This window comes from Parasteatoda tepidariorum, chromosome 11 (assembly GCF_982258835.1).
Source record: "Parasteatoda tepidariorum strain Cologne lab strain chromosome 11, Ptep-v5.0, whole genome shotgun sequence".
Classification (NCBI taxonomy): domain Eukaryota; kingdom Metazoa; phylum Arthropoda; class Arachnida; order Araneae; family Theridiidae; genus Parasteatoda; species Parasteatoda tepidariorum.
This window is the reverse complement of record NC_141765.1, coordinates 10,285,157-10,301,204: the sequence shown is the minus strand read 5'-3', so window position 1 is coordinate 10,301,204 and position 16,048 is coordinate 10,285,157. Positions and strand designations below refer to the sequence as shown.

Below are 16,048 nucleotides of genomic sequence, written 5' to 3'. Positions count from 1 at the left end.
ATTGGCCCATTAATCCATGCTCCAATCTCTATGATTTCTGCACTGATCCCTAAACTGACTGTTCTGTTGGCAGAACTCAGCGAGATGCAAACAGTAGGTCTTTTTGCAAACAGCTCTTTCTCATGAAGCCATCTGGAAACAGTAACCATTTAAACTTGTCTTCCTGCGGCCGCATTGAGGTCACAAGAGGGCTGTGAAGCTGCAGCATTTTATTATTTTTTTTGTGCTTCCTATAATCAACAAATACCGATTTTTGTTGGCTGTTGTGGCTCTTGGCTTAGCTTTCTCTTCTTTCCCAAATCTATGTCGAAAAGAACATAGGAAATCTTTTCTCTATGTTCTTTTTGACAAATCCGGAATCCTGATATTGTTTCCATAAATTGCTCTCTACATTAGGCATTAAATTTAATTCTCTACAAATCTGGATTTGAGACTGGCCTGCTTTAATTCCCCCCACAATCCAGATTATCATTCGATAATCTAAGCATTGGTAGTTACTCATCTTTGTTGAAGTTAAATTAATAGAATTGGTTAGGTAGTTGCAAAAAATGCAGCAAAAATGAGATTAAATAAATAATGAAAGCGATGATGATATTAACGAATGTGAAGAATTTTAAGCAGAACCACTGTCAATGTATGTAAAGGTTTTTGAATACTCACTTTTTTAAAACTAGATGTGCAGATGATAATGTTTTTCGGGCCATGAGTCTTATCTGGTGAAAAATAAGACAGTTCAAAGCAAATTAACTTTAACTTTTTTTTTACTGTATGGAAATTAAAAATAAAGTTAAGTACTATATTCATAATTTAGTAGGTATGTATGAATTTATATGATTTCTTACCAACTCGTTTTTTACAAGGCTTTAGTTATATTGAGTAACTATTGTGATCTCTTCATTCTTGTTATAAGACATCTTGACTGTATTGAGGGGCTCAAATCTAAAGAATTACCAAATCAGAAACCTTAAGAGAGTTATCTATTGAATTTGACTGCTCGCTAATGAGCCAACTATGAACAACAAAAAAAAAAAACACTGTTGTAGCATCCATTAACGAGTAATCAATCTTCACACATGTGTTGTCTTGTGCTGAATCTGATATAAAAGGAAAGCCTTTAACAATTTTTTTGAGAAAATATGTTTTTAAATATTTACAAAAATTTATTCTTTAAATAAATGGGTATTGGAAGGAAATGGATGATTTCAGAGTCATGGAATATGGATAGAGATTCCGTAATTTGAGAATTGCTTCAATGAGAATTAAAGAAAGCGCCGCAAAAAACTTATCACTAAACTTCCATAAAAACTTATCACTGCTCTTCATTCTGATGCTAGTGGCTAGAACTCTAGATTAATTTTTAACAGAACAATGTAATAAGAAAATGCATTCATAAACTGCTAATAATAAAACCGATATTTCTTTGGTTATATCTTGTTCTAATCTTATTAATGAATTAGTTATTTTTGAGTAGTTATTTTGTATATTTTAACCTAAAAATCATAAAATGGGTAATGTCATTAGGCTAAAGTGAATGATTTCTTCTGTCATTCCTATTTATTTTTTCCAACCATCCTGTTTTTCTTACTATTACAAATTTAGCTGATGTCACTGCATCAGACAAGCAAACAGGCAAGTTTTATAATATTGTTAGAGATCTTTCAAAGTTATTTTACCATTACAAATAGAAAGTTCGGATAAATACTGTACATAAGTTTTTTATGATCCTAAAATTCACTTGGGTATGCTTTACCCATGTGTGTAGTTAAGATTTTGTGAAACTAATAGTGTTATTTTTTTATATTTGTTATTAAAAATTTTAAAAAGCATAATTTTTCTTCTGGAATATTGTCATTTAAATTATTTTTATAATTATCTTTTGATCATTATTTATTTTAGTGCTGGCGTAGGTCGCACTGGTACTTTTGTAGCTATTGATAGCTTATTACAACAGTTAGAAGAAGAAGGGCGTATAGATGTATTTGCTCATGTTAGTACTTTAAGACATCAGCGAAATTTTCTGGTCCAGTCACTTGTAAGCTGCTTTTTGTTAGTTTATTATAAAATGTTTTGAGTTTGTTTATTAGAAAATTTGTGATTATTGTCCAATGTTTCATATATTTAATGTTCACATATTTGAAGTCTTTTAATTAAAATATTATATCAAACCTTCTTTAAAAAATAAAAGGGAATATTTATGTACTATTATGTTGAATGTCACAAAAAATTTGAGAAACCTCCTCTAGTTTGCACTTCTTAATAATTTTTACTCAACCTTCCTTTGTACGATTTTAATCCGATTTCTGCTGTAATGGGAAAAAATTGAATATCACAGAAATAAAATTCATCATTTCTCTACATCAAGAAAAAAAAAATCACATATTTTTTTCTCGCCTCTTTCATAAAAAGACATTCACCAAGAATCACACACTCAGCTTCAGAGTGTCGAAAAATTTCACATTTTTGAAAAAATGCAAATTTGAGAGGAAATTGTCAGGACTAAAGGGAGAGATTAACTGATTATTCAAAAGTGTGATTTGGAATCTGCGAATTGGACACAAAAACAAATTCAAAATTTTAAAAAACTATGTGGAAATCCCAGAGTGTTTAGATGCAATCGACAAAACCACATAGAAAGTAAAATAATTCATCACAAATCGAATGCATCAAAAACTGATTTTACAAATGCAAGATTCAAAATTTCCTGTGTGTGATGATGTAGCATTAAAAAACTATGAAAATTGGCTGCAGTAGCTGACGAAAAGACGATCGTAAATCCACGTGGGTTTGTCGGTAAATTGTCAATAATTGAGTGCGCGATTCAAAATTTGAAGAGGGAAATAATATCATATTAAAACATTGAGATTTTAAAAACCAAGTGAAAATCCGTTCTAATAACTAATGAAAAAACAATTGTCAGGACAGCGCGGATTCACTGTGGGATCGTCGCTAATCGAGTGGATTGAGTAACAGGGTTCCCACGGTCCTTAAAAACTGCTTAGTTTTTATTTTGAAAATTAAGGGCCCTTAAAAGTACTTAATTTTGATTCAAGGTTCTTAAAAGTCCTTAATTTCTAGTATCACTAGTTGGTTGGAACAATTTTTTTATCTTAGGAAAACATCCACAATTAAAAAGTACGTCTTTCACCTAGAATGAGACCCTGGATCGAGGGTAGAACATTTTAAATGTGAGGGTAGGGATTACAAGCAAGTGGAAGAAAACACACCTGTCGACGCTCAGGTAAATATGTACTCGCTCAATAAACAGAAATAAGCGGACTGTAATTTTGCACAATATATTCATTTATTAATATTTGGAAGAGAGCTTTTTTTGTTGCTCTTTACGGCTCTCCTTCCACACACACATTCTCTCTTTTTTACAAGTTTTTCTAGATGGCGCTACAAAACTGTGCGGATACATACCGCCGGACGTTGCATTGTTTTAACAATCAACAATTACACAACTATTACTATACTAACAATTACTATTACACAATAAATTTTACATGATTATGAAAAGTAATATAAAGTTTTAAAAAAATATTCATTCAATTGGCAATAAGTAAATCTTGGAAATGGGCCTTTTAAAGATTCCTTTGTTTGTTTTAATACTACAAACACGAACTCTGCCATCCTTTCCTGGAAAGACCTCCACAATTCTACCAATTGGAAAATTACATATAGCCAAATTATCTTCCTTCATCAAAACCATATATACAGTTTTAATGTTTTGTTTATCGATGTACCATTTCGACCTTTGTTGCAAAGTTGACAAATAATCTTTGTGCCACTTTTTCCATATTAATTGCGCGAATTTAGTGGTTTTGTGCCATAAACTCTACCTATTATCAGATACATTGGTTACATCTGGTTCAACAATTGATGTGAACAGTCTTCCAATCAGGAAATGGCCTGGAGTGAGAACTCTCAAATCATTGGCATCTGAAGATAACGGGGTAAGCGGTCTTGAGTTTAAAACGGACTCAATTTGAGTAGTCACACTCAAAAATTCTTCATAAGTTAATTTTTTATCACCCACTACTCTTTTCAGATGATATTTGAAGGATGTCACTCCAGCTTCCCAGAGCCCTCCAAAATTCGGACTCCTTGGTGGCAAAAATTTCCATTTGATATTTTCATGACTCATATAATAACATAAACTCTTATCAGGATTTTTAATTAACTAAATAATCGTTGTAACTCATTATTACTCCCAACAAAATTAGTCGCATTATCTGAGTACAGAATACTGCATTTTCCTCTCAAGAAAAAAATCTCTTTAATGTTGCTATGAAAGCTTGAGAGCTCAACTCTGTCACAAGCTCCAAATGAATCACTTTTGTGACAAAACATACAAAAATCGCGACATAAATTTTTTGAAAAATGCTAATTTTATAGAACCTTTCCGTTGGTTCTTGTATTTAGTTGCAAATGGACCGCAAAAGTCCACACCTGAAATGGCAAATGGAAAGTTTTGACTCACACGACTTTTGGGTAGATCACCCATAAGTTGATCACTAGTTATTGTTTTAGATTTAAAGCACGACAAACACTCACGAACTACTTTTCTACAAATAGATCTGCCATTGATTGGCCAAAATCTTTGCCTTATAATAAAGAATAATGTTTGAGGTCCAACATGTAAATTCTTAATATGATTACTAATAATTATCAACTTTGTTAATTTATGTTTTTCTGGTAACAATAATAGGAATTTTTTTGTCAAAGCACAAATTACTATTGGCCAAACGTCCACCTACTCTTAAGAGACCTTCTTCATCAATGAAAGGACATAAACTTCTTACCTTACTCTGCTTTTAAACTTCACCTGTAATTTCTAAATCTTTAATTTCCTTGCTGAACTCCCATTTCTGTGCTAAACTTACCAATTTCAGTTCAGCTCTTTTGAGTTCATCTGGAGACAAAGACCCAATTGATGTGTCATAAGTGCTCCGACAATTATCGATGAACCTATATACAAAACTTAATGCACGAATGAGTTTACTATAATTATTACTAACTTCCAGAAAATTATCAAGAAAATTACTATTATTACTAATAAAACAACTGAAGTCACTAGATGGTTTAAAATCATTAGAAAATTCATCTTCAATAACTCTGGATGGAATGTCTCTATTTGGATATTCACTATTACGCAAGAAATTTGGTCCTTCAAACCACAATCTACATTGTGAAAGTTTATCAAGATCGAGACCTCTGGAGATAATGTCTGCAGGGTTCTCAGTTGATGGTACATATCTCCAATTGTCAATGTTAGTTAAGTCTTGAACCTGGGATACACGATAGGCAACGAAAGTCTTAAGTAGAAATGACTCCTTACGTATCCAAGCAAGCACAATCATGCTATCACTCCATAAGTAGATAATGGATATAGGCAAATCGAGAGCTATTATCACTTTTTTCACTAATTTGGCTAGAAGCAGTGAGGCACAAAGTTGTAGTCTTGGGATTGTTACTCTTTTCAAAGGTGATACATGACTTTTGCTAGCAATCAATTTGATTGTCACTGCTTGACCATTTTTAACACACAGTAAACAACAGCACCGTAAGCAACCTCTGACGCGTCGGCGAATCCATGAATTTCAATCATGTCAGCTCCCTCTGTAAGTATACAGGTATCAAATTCCATGTTGTTAACACTCTCTAAAGCTTCGACAAACTTCTTCCACTCTTGGATTTGTTTCTCAGGTAGTTCTTCATGCCAGTCCAGTTTTAAAAACCATAGCTGTTGCAGAAATATCTTTGCTTTTGACACTACTGGTCCAAGGGGGTCGAAAAGGCGTGCAATTGTGGATAAGACACAGCGCTTCGTAACTCTCGAGTCTTTTCTATGTGATGCACTACAGGTAACTTTAAAATAAAGACTATCTTTCTTCGGACTCCAGGAAACTCCTAGCACTTGAGTAAAAGCACAGTTAATAAAATTATATATTTCTTCACCATCAGAAACTAACGCTGCGCAGTTGCTATGCCATTTGTGGAGTTGCATGCCAGCATTTCCAAAAATACCAATTAACTGATTTTTAAGTTCCTTTGCAGTGCTAAATTATCAGAGCCGGTCAACACATCATCGATATAAAAATCATTTTCAATGACTGGAGCAGCAAGAGGATAATTTTCTCCTTCATCAATAGCTATTTGCTTTAATGTACGAGTTGCTAGAAATGGTGCACACACCGTACCGTAAGTGACGGTATTCAACTCGTAGGTTTTGACAGGTCCTTTCTCTTTTTCTTTCCAAAGAATACACTGCAATTTTCTTTGCCTTTAGTGAATTAAGATCATTCTGTACATTTTCTTTATGTCTGCTGTGAAGGCATAGACATATTTACAGAACCTTGTCATGATGGAAAATAAATCACTCTGAACCATGCCTCCATTTAATTGCAAAGAATTTAAGGAATTACCAGCTGAGGTAGGATAACCCGCATTAAAAACAACTCTTAAGACAGTTGATTGCCTATCGGGACGGTAAACTCCTAAATGGGGAATGTAGTAAGTGGCTTCTTCCTCCTCATCATCCGAAATTTCTGACATGTGTCCCATCTCTAAATATTCATGAAGGAAATCTTTATATAAAGATAAATAATTTGGCTCCTTAACTAAACGTCTCCATATCAGATTTAATTTTTTCAACGCAAACTCTTTAGATTTTCCCAAATGCTTAGGATCCTCTTTTAAAGGCATCTTTACTATGTACTGTCCCTCAGAATTTCTAGCACAGTTTTTAAAATGTTCTTCACAAATAATTTTTTCTTTACTCTAAATTATTTCAGTTTCGATATTTTCTATCTCCCAAAAACTTCTAACAGTTTGTTCTAAATCAAGAGTTTCTTTAACTCACCCACACTGGATTTTATTATCCTCCATATTTGATATGCTTCCACTAACTAAATAACCAAACTCAGAATTTTGTAAGATTAAATTCGAGTTAGGAGAGTAAATTTGCCCAGGTTTTATTAGCTCGAAAAAGGATTCCGCACCAATTAATAAATCAACTCTCTGCGGAATGTGAAAATACTCATCAGCTAAGTTAATGTTTTCTAACCCTTCCATACACTTGTTTACTTTCTTTGAGGGCGTGAGATCCGTAATTCTAGGAACAACTAATAAATTTAGATCTAAATTAGCACAAACTTGAGACCTAACAGAAATAGCTGAATCATTCAACCCAGACACTACTATGTTTATTTTATTCTTTCTCAATTGTAGGCGATCTGCACATTCTTTACTTATGAAATTGGTAATTCTTTACTTATGGAATTCGGAATTTACTTATTCCGAATCTAATAAAACACGAACTTCACTCTCATTTACATAAGAATCACGTAAATAACAAATTGCAGTACTCAAAAGAAGTGTTTTGTTTTTATTCCAGACATAACTACTCGTGGCCGAAAAGATATTGGCGCCTGTGTTTTGCTCTTCGCATGCTGCAGGTGTAAATTCAGAAGCAAGTGGAGAGGGGGGGATTTCCTCTATCATTTTGTTTTTCATTCAATTCTGAATTCATAATGTTCTCCTCTCTTATTTTAGATTGCGCTGAATAATTATGTTCTCGATTAAAGTGTAATGAAATATGATGCCTTTTACCACATTTTGCACAAGAATATTTTGATTTGCAAGACATGACTTTATGTTTACCAAGACAATTAAAACAAAATTCATTGTCTTTAACAAATTGTATTTTCTCATTCCCAGATAATTTCTTATAAGTAGAACACATATAAAGGGGGTGATTTTCATTACGTAAAATGCACTTCGAACTCTTACATCAGACAAAAAGGTTTTAGATGTATTTCTTTCATTATGACTTTTATTATAAGAGCTCTTAGTTAAAGATTTTCCGCGAGATGTCATAAATAAATCTATTTCCTTTCCTAGTTTAATTGGTTCAAACCAGGTGTCTGATTGTTTTACACTTATATAAGTAGCGGTTTCCCTGTCCAATGTTTGGAAGAGTTTATCTGAAATTATTGGCTGACTTAATGTTTTAAAATCCGTCACATTTCTTAATTTTAAATAGTACTCCCAACTAGATGTTAAACGTGACGCGAACTGAACGTATGTTTCATTTAACTGTCGTGTGGTTGTTTTGAAATTGTCCAGACAGGATTGAGCCGTTGGCTGAAATTCTCTAAGTACTATTTCTTTTACTTTTTCATAATTATTAAGATCATCATCACTTATATATGTGATAATATTAGATGATCTTTCACCAAGCAGATTAAGAAGAATCTCAGATTTATATTTATCTGGCACACACTTAACTATAAATGCTCGTTCTAACGAATTAAAAAATAATCCCCAATTTTCGGGTTTACTCGGCACTTTAATGGTCAATGTTCTAATACTCTTAATCAAAGAATCTAGGGAATTATTAGATTCGAGTAGCTCTATATTATTCTCTTTTGGCTCAGCACGAATACGTACAATTTCTAATTCAGTTTTTGCTCTCTTGAGCTTTAAATTGTCTAACTTTAATTGTTTTGAGTCTTCAGACTTGCGCTCTTCTATTATTAAACTTACAAGATCACTTACAGTTTCAGAGTCAGTTTTATATTTTTCACAACTTTTAATTATATCAATTAAATTTACCACAGTCATATCATCACTAATCTCTAGATCTAGTTCACAGGCAATAAGCCTTAAATCATCTTTTTTACAATTCTTAAACATTGTAAATTAAAGTATTTCATTAAAAAATCAAAACAATCCTACTTTGAATGGGAAATCACTAATCCACAGATTTCTCGAAACACTGTCACAATGGTGATCTCTTGGAATTAGAAACGAAACTCTTTTTGTTAATTATTTTAATTTTGCTGATTTTTCCTCCTGGTGAGCGGACCAATGTCGACGCTCAGGTAAATATGTACTCGCTCAATAAACAGAAATAAGCGAACTGTAATTTTGCACAATATTTATTTATTAATATTTGGAAGAGAGCTTTTTTGTAGCTCCTTCCACACACACACTCTCTCTCCCTCTTCTAGATGGCTCTACAAAACCGTGCAGATACAACACCCTTATTGTTTTGTTTTTTTTTTTAATTTTATTATTAATTTTTTTCATTAAAATATTCTTTCTTTCTGGATCATTCTGAAAGAAAAAAATTTAGTGTGGGGAGAGGGGAGCGTGATACTGCAGGTGGGTAGAGGTCTTTACTTAATTTTGGACAGTATTTAGATACTTTATCAGCTGAAGACCTGCAATGACCTTCTACATCCATAGGATTCGAGGAATTCAATTTTTCTGATAGCACACATGGTAGCTTTGATACTTCATTCATATGTGAAATTGTTAGAAATGCCAGGAAAGTGTGTTTTTAATAATTTACGGACACTTGATGAAAAATATAAGGAATGGCTAACAGCATCTAGTGATCGTCACAAGGCAAAGTGGATTCTTTTCATTTTATCACATTTTCTTCTGAAATTGAATTTTATATCGGCAGGCCGATATAATGAGGAACCTGCATGAATCGGGTAATCGCAAAATGTTGATTATTTTAGATAGTCTATATCTTAAAACTCCCGAAAATCAATTCAGAATTTAAAAAACTGACCCGAATTTTAAAAAAACTTAACTTAAAATTAGCCTAAAACAAAACTAACTTCACGTGACACAAAATGAGGCGGGGTTTGCTATGACGACAAAGTATAGTAAGTCAGCGAAGGGGAGGAGTTAAACCAAAGCTTTCTATGGAGAAAAGTGTTACAAAGGCGTTTTAATTTTAATTGCATTTTTGAAAAAAATTGTTTTTATTTCATGTTTATGTCATACATATAGTTTAAATATACATTAGTGTATATCAGTTTCATTGAGAAATGAAAAAATCAATGTCGAAACTATTTTTTTAATAACTTTTGAAATAAATTCATTTCTTTTTATTTATACTGATTCATTTTTATTTATATTTGTCTATATATAAAAGTTTGAACTGTTTTTATTTAATGAGTTGATCCCAATTAGAGGGAATGAAATGCATGGTATGTGACCTGAAATTTCAAGTTTTTAGGTAAATAAAAAAATTTTAAAAAATTCTTTTTTATTATTAACATCTAAAATATTTTCTAGAATTTTTTTTTTACTTATTTTTTCATTTATTTCTTTTTTTGAAGAAATGTAAATAATGCTAAACCCCTATTATTTTTTATTTTAACTTTCATAATTTTTTTTTAAATAAAATTATTTTAACCTGTACACCACTTTCCACTAAGAATAAAATCCTTTCATTTTAAAGAATGAAAAAAAAGAAAGAAAGTGATCTGAACAACATTTCATAAACATTTTAATTCAGTTTAATGAATTATTCAATCAGAGAAGCTTATCAATCAGAAAAACAATCTTATAAAATTAAATTATAAATAAGTTAGTTACTGTAAAATCGTCTTAACAATAGTATAATGCAGATGTTGCAAACAATTTTCGAGTTCTTTTTTTTCCCATCGCGTTTGATAGCTTTGCCCCAAATTTGTATTTTTTCTCCTTTGGAACACTAAAAACTAATTCATTTGGCGTGTTTAACTTAAAACTATTGCACATGGTACAATGCAACACTTGTAGTTTTAGCTTGGAGCCATTTTTCAGAATTTATACTCAGCGCAGCATATGCTTTCGCCGTTTCAAAACATGATGGGAGTCGTGGCTGTATTATATATTGACGTCATCAGAGCGGATGGAAAAACTAGGCGCGATTTTGGGGGCGGGGCTAATCGAGCGATTTTAACTATTAATAACAAAATAACTAGTTATTGCACCGGTCTGAAATTGGTGTCTATCTTTATAAAATGGCATGATGTTTCATTTTAAAACACAAAAAAAAAGCATGCAGGTTCCTCATTACTTTCATTTTAGGCATTGCATTAGGAATCTGATTTAAGACGACGCTCGCGGTTTAACGTGTGAGGATTCTTGCCTATGCTAACGCTATCGCAGTGCTGATGAAAACTATTTTGATTTAGTCTAGCTGTGAAGATGTTGATAAAAATTTTAGCTGTGAAGATGATGTTCATTTCGTGATGTTGAATATCAAAGAGCGAGGATCAACGTTGAAATATAGAACGCAATGCATAGTTTCTTTATGCGCCATTTTTGACCTTGGGATTTTACGTTTCTTGAAGATTATTTTCAGCAGGACTTATTTTGCGATCGCTGTGCGTTTTATTTCGGCGGGATATAACGTTTCAAGTAAATTATTTCAAGTTAGACTTTTGCTACTTAGCAATCGCTGCGCATTATTTCGTCACTTTTTTTTTCTGTATGGATTTAACGTTGTCAATTATTTTCAGCAGACCTACTGTTACTTGGCGATCGCTACGCTATCGCTGTTATCTTAAATTTTCTTTCTGAACTTAATATATTAACGAAAAGAAATCATGAATTAAGAAAAAGATTCTTTATTGATTTTTTTAAAAGTGATACAATTTAATATTTTATATATTTTGTATTTAAGTAATTTATATTTTGTCATAAAAAGTTAGCTTTTTTTTAATAATTGTCATGTAAATATAATAATTTGATAGAATTTGATTATTTTTTAAACCATTAAATCTTCAGTAGCTTTTAGTTTTAAAAAAATTAAAACAGAGCCTACATTTAATTAATTTGCTTTTATTTTTGAGGAAATTGTAACAGAGTTTGCATTATTTCTTTTTTTTTTAATTTGGCTGTTAGTTAAAATGACAAAATTTTTTAAAATTAAATGAAAAGTTAAGCAAGGTTTTAACGCTTTTCAATAATTTATCAATAGTGCACTTAAATATAGAATAATTTGTTAGATTGTCAGTATTATTTTTAAACATTTAAATCTTTAGTCTATTTCATTTTCGAAAAGGAAAATAATAATAAGTAAATAAAAAAAACTTACATTTATTTTTACATTAAAACTATTTGACCATTAGTCAATACAACTTTATTATTTTAAATAAGTCATTAACAAAAGTCTAACGATATTTCAAAAGCACATTGTTTTTCAACAAATAATTTTAAAAATTGTTTTATTTAAGTGGACATTTCTTTTTTTTTTTTTTTTTTTTTTAATTTTTAATGTATTTCAAATATTTTGTAACAGTTTTATTATAATTTTTAAAAAATCTAAGTCATTTTTAGTTTAAGAAAAAAATTAAAATAAAGCCTGTGTTTGTTTTTACTTTAAGGCAGTCTTAAATCAATCCATCTTTATTTTAATTAAAAAAATTAAGCAAAGAATTAAAATTTTCTTTTGTTTTAGATTTATTTCTTTTATTTATTTTTGATTGATTTAAAGATTTCAGATTGATTAATTTCAAACATATGTTAAATCACGATGTCTGACTGACGATCTATCACGATATAAGATTTCTTACAATGCCCAGGCCTATTTTTACATAAATTATAATAATTCTTGAGGATTTTTTTTTTTAAATGTTTGATCACTGGGTAGGCGGCCGATTTATTTGGCGGGATATTTGACTATTCGGCCAAATCATTATTCATTATTTCCTATTTTATAAAATAGTAATATAATATATATATATAATCCATATTTGCATCCACTTTTCATTACCTGTGATTTATTTGACAAATTATTGTTTTATAATTTCAGACAATACTTTAATTATTACGAACAAAATTTTTTAATCTTCTATTATTTTAGTTCTTTTAATATCCATACAAGACGCAATACTTTTTAATTGAATAAATTCTAATTCCTTAGAGGTGCAGTATTGCTTATCACACACAGTGTAAGCATAAAATTTTTTATAACTAAAAGCAGACTATTTTATAAAGATTTTTTTCTCTTTTTATAAATGATGCTTCTGATTCCACTACCTTTTTGTTGTTTTTTCCCTTCATTTACAATAAATTTTGTACTTAATGAATTATTTCCTTTCATTTTCAATTTCTAGATATGCAATTTTTTCTTTTTTATTTCAATTGATCATTACATCCTGCCTTGTCTTGTGTTTCAATATTTATGTTAGCACTTATTTTAACCATCATTTCTGTTTTTCAGTTCTTAATTTTAATTTATGAGCACTTAATAAATTAAAAAGCACTTAAGTTCTTTATTTTTATTTCTTTCGAGTTGAGTAGGAGGGGGGAATATCGAACATCATAAACCATTCCAGAGTCAAGGTTCATCCAATTCCATAAGTTTTCGCAGAATTCCAAATTCACCACTAAGCATTCTCCTCCAGTATGAAGTAGCAGTGAAGATAAAAAAAAAAAAAAAAAAAGAATTATGAGTTGAAGATCAGCAGATGATTTTTAAAGACTTGCATTGATAACCCAATTTCTCTCTTTGTAACTCGGCACCATTATGTGGTGATGATGATCAGGGGATGACGAAAATTACACTTGAACCGGATCATATTTAATAAAAAGCTTTTATTTAATATATTTACAGAGCTCGAGATACAAAATATAAATATTATCCTTAAAAAATTCAGTTGAATAAATTTTGCATAATAATATTAATAAGGACAGGCCATGGGAGACAAATCCCCCACAACCTGCCTAATTAAGAGCTAAATTAAAAGTATGTGTAATTTGTTCCCAACGGACACAAGAGAAGCATGGATAGATCCAAAGTTGGCGATTTGTTAAACGAATATAACATACCCAAAGCAAAGCCATTATCAATTTAGAGTTCAAAAATACCTTGGCATTCACGAGTCGCCAACAAATTTATGAGAATTATTACAACCATGCAACTGAAACATTTTTGCAGTTAGAAATTTAGTATTACAAAGTTATAAATAGATTTTAGTTTTCGAGTAAGCGCAACAGTGAATTAATAAGTCTGCATTAGTTGAAATAAAAGTATCTGTTACATTGATCTATAAGAGAAGAATAAATATTTTATGTTCATTTTAGAAGCTTAAGTCTTCGATTTATTTTAAATATAATTCTATTAGTAAAATAAGCTTAAGTAATTAAATATATTTTAAAAGGATGGGAAATAAGTATGTAATGCCAATTGTGGCATCATATATATATATATTTAGCACAATAAAAACAAAGAGAAAAACGAAGAAGATTAATAAGTTTTATTAACTGCACAAAAGCTGCAAGTATATAGAACTCATAAAATAAGCTAAAATATTGAGAAAATATGGAAAATCGGATATAATCGTGCGGGCTGATGAAGAGATTATATCTTTGTTTTGTTTTCCAGATTTTTATTTTTTATTTTTTTTTTTAGATATCAAAAATTATATTTTTTAAATACTTTTGAAAAATTATTTTTGATAATTATCTTCTCTTGTCATTATTTTTTATTATTTTCCATATTTTCTCAATATTTTAGCTTATATATATATATGTATACATAGACATCAAAAATTTATTTTATCAATCACAATTTTAAAATTTTTTTAATTAATGTTGATAACAAGTCAAATTATTAATCGGTTATTAAAACAAAATTATGCTTAGTTGGTAACATAAAAAAAATCAGCTTCTTTATTAAAGCTTTTATCTTGGGTTGAACTTCTTCTTGAGCTTTTACTTGAATTTTTGTCATGAGCTCTATGAATGAAATCAAATTTAATGTAGACTATTCTGTTTGTCTAGAAAATGTTCAGTATCAAAGCATAATCTATTGTGTCAATTTTAAGAAATTAAAGCATAGTCTATCATCTTAATAGTAATTAGGTATTTCTTTTGGTTGTGTATTCTGTTGATTGTGTATGTCATGTTATGAATTTATAATCATGATATATCTTATGTATATTATACAGTTATTTTCTTTCCATGCTGTTTTAATATCTTTTATGTATGGTAATTTACTAAAATAAGCTATTCATTAATCATAAATTTTATACTCTAGTGTTAGTTCCAGCTTTTTTTAACTTTAAGCTGGTGATTTTCCAGTTCAATGAGAAAGGAATAATGTAGTGGAGAAATTTCTACTGTGCATTAATATGAGAACAATTTTTCCAGGGATTCAATGCTTTAAGAGTAATACTTAAAGCAAAGCTTTTCAGAATTTATATGATTTCCTTTGGTTACTACTGTAAGTAATGAAGCATTCACTTTTAATGGGAAACTTCCCTTGAAAAAGGCATTTCATAATATTCTTTTCATTGATATTTATTTTAAAGGTAGGTTGGTCTAAATCTCTCCTATAATACTTTTGATCCTACAAAAATTTTTACTTCCATATAACTGGGTTTCACCTTTTAAGGATGATGGACTAGTAAGGAAAGCTGTGGATTGAGAGAGAGAAAAAAAAAATTATGATAATGAGAAGAATTTTGAGAATAAAAAAAATTAGGTCAAATAAGTAAATATGAATTCAAAAATAAAGCATTCTTTAATGTGGTAATAATTACTCCACCTAGATTTTTTTAGTAAAAAATGCAATAATTTTAAAGTGTGTTATCAAAACTTTTGGAACTTAATTTGATAAGTTGTGAACTGTTAATAAGTGATATCATTGCATTATTTTTAGGAATATGTTGGCAACTTATATTTTTATTCATCCGGTATGTAGTTTCACACTTGTCATTTAAAATTATTTTGCAGACTTCATAACAAGCAACGCCTCTACATTTATTCTACATTTGAAGAGACGTTTCTTTACATCCTGTATGTTAATCTTCAAAAAAAACAATTTTAAATTTAGTTGTTTGAAAACGTAGTTTTTATTTTATTTAGCTAGCATTTTTATAGTTATGCTTGTTACATAAAATATTAAAATTATTGATCTTATATTGCCTGTAAATGGCACCTGTCTATTACTTCAACATTGGTGTATGGATAATCATAAGAAAAGAAAGTACTAAGGTCTTGATTTTTAAAATGAATTTAAATAATTTTAAGTTTAGAAAGTAAATAGAATTCATTACGATCCTAAGCATAGTGCTTAAAGTGAACATTACAGAATTTTTTGAAATGTATTTTAGGAAATCCTAAGTAAGAGGCATTATGGGAGGTTAAAAATATTGTATTACTTTCACATATAATTGGACAGAAGAAAGAGATCTGTTATGAATATGAAACCAGATGGTATTGTTTTCGCGACTAACTCCTTTTTTCT

General features: G+C 30.1%; 1 protein-coding gene across 6 annotated transcripts in view; it reads left to right on the top strand.

The window, feature by feature from the left end:
* LOC107437280 (tyrosine-protein phosphatase 69D) overlaps window positions 1-16,048 on the top strand; it is a 485,726-nt gene that overhangs the window by 431,574 nt on the left and 38,104 nt on the right. For all 6 annotated transcript variants that reach the window (XM_087154666.1, XM_071187583.2, XM_087154665.1 and 3 more), the window contains exon 21: window positions 1,897-2,032. In XM_087154666.1, coding sequence (XP_087010792.1) covers window positions 1,897-2,032 — 136 coding nt within the window. The remainder of the gene's footprint in view (window positions 1-1,896; window positions 2,033-16,048) is intronic.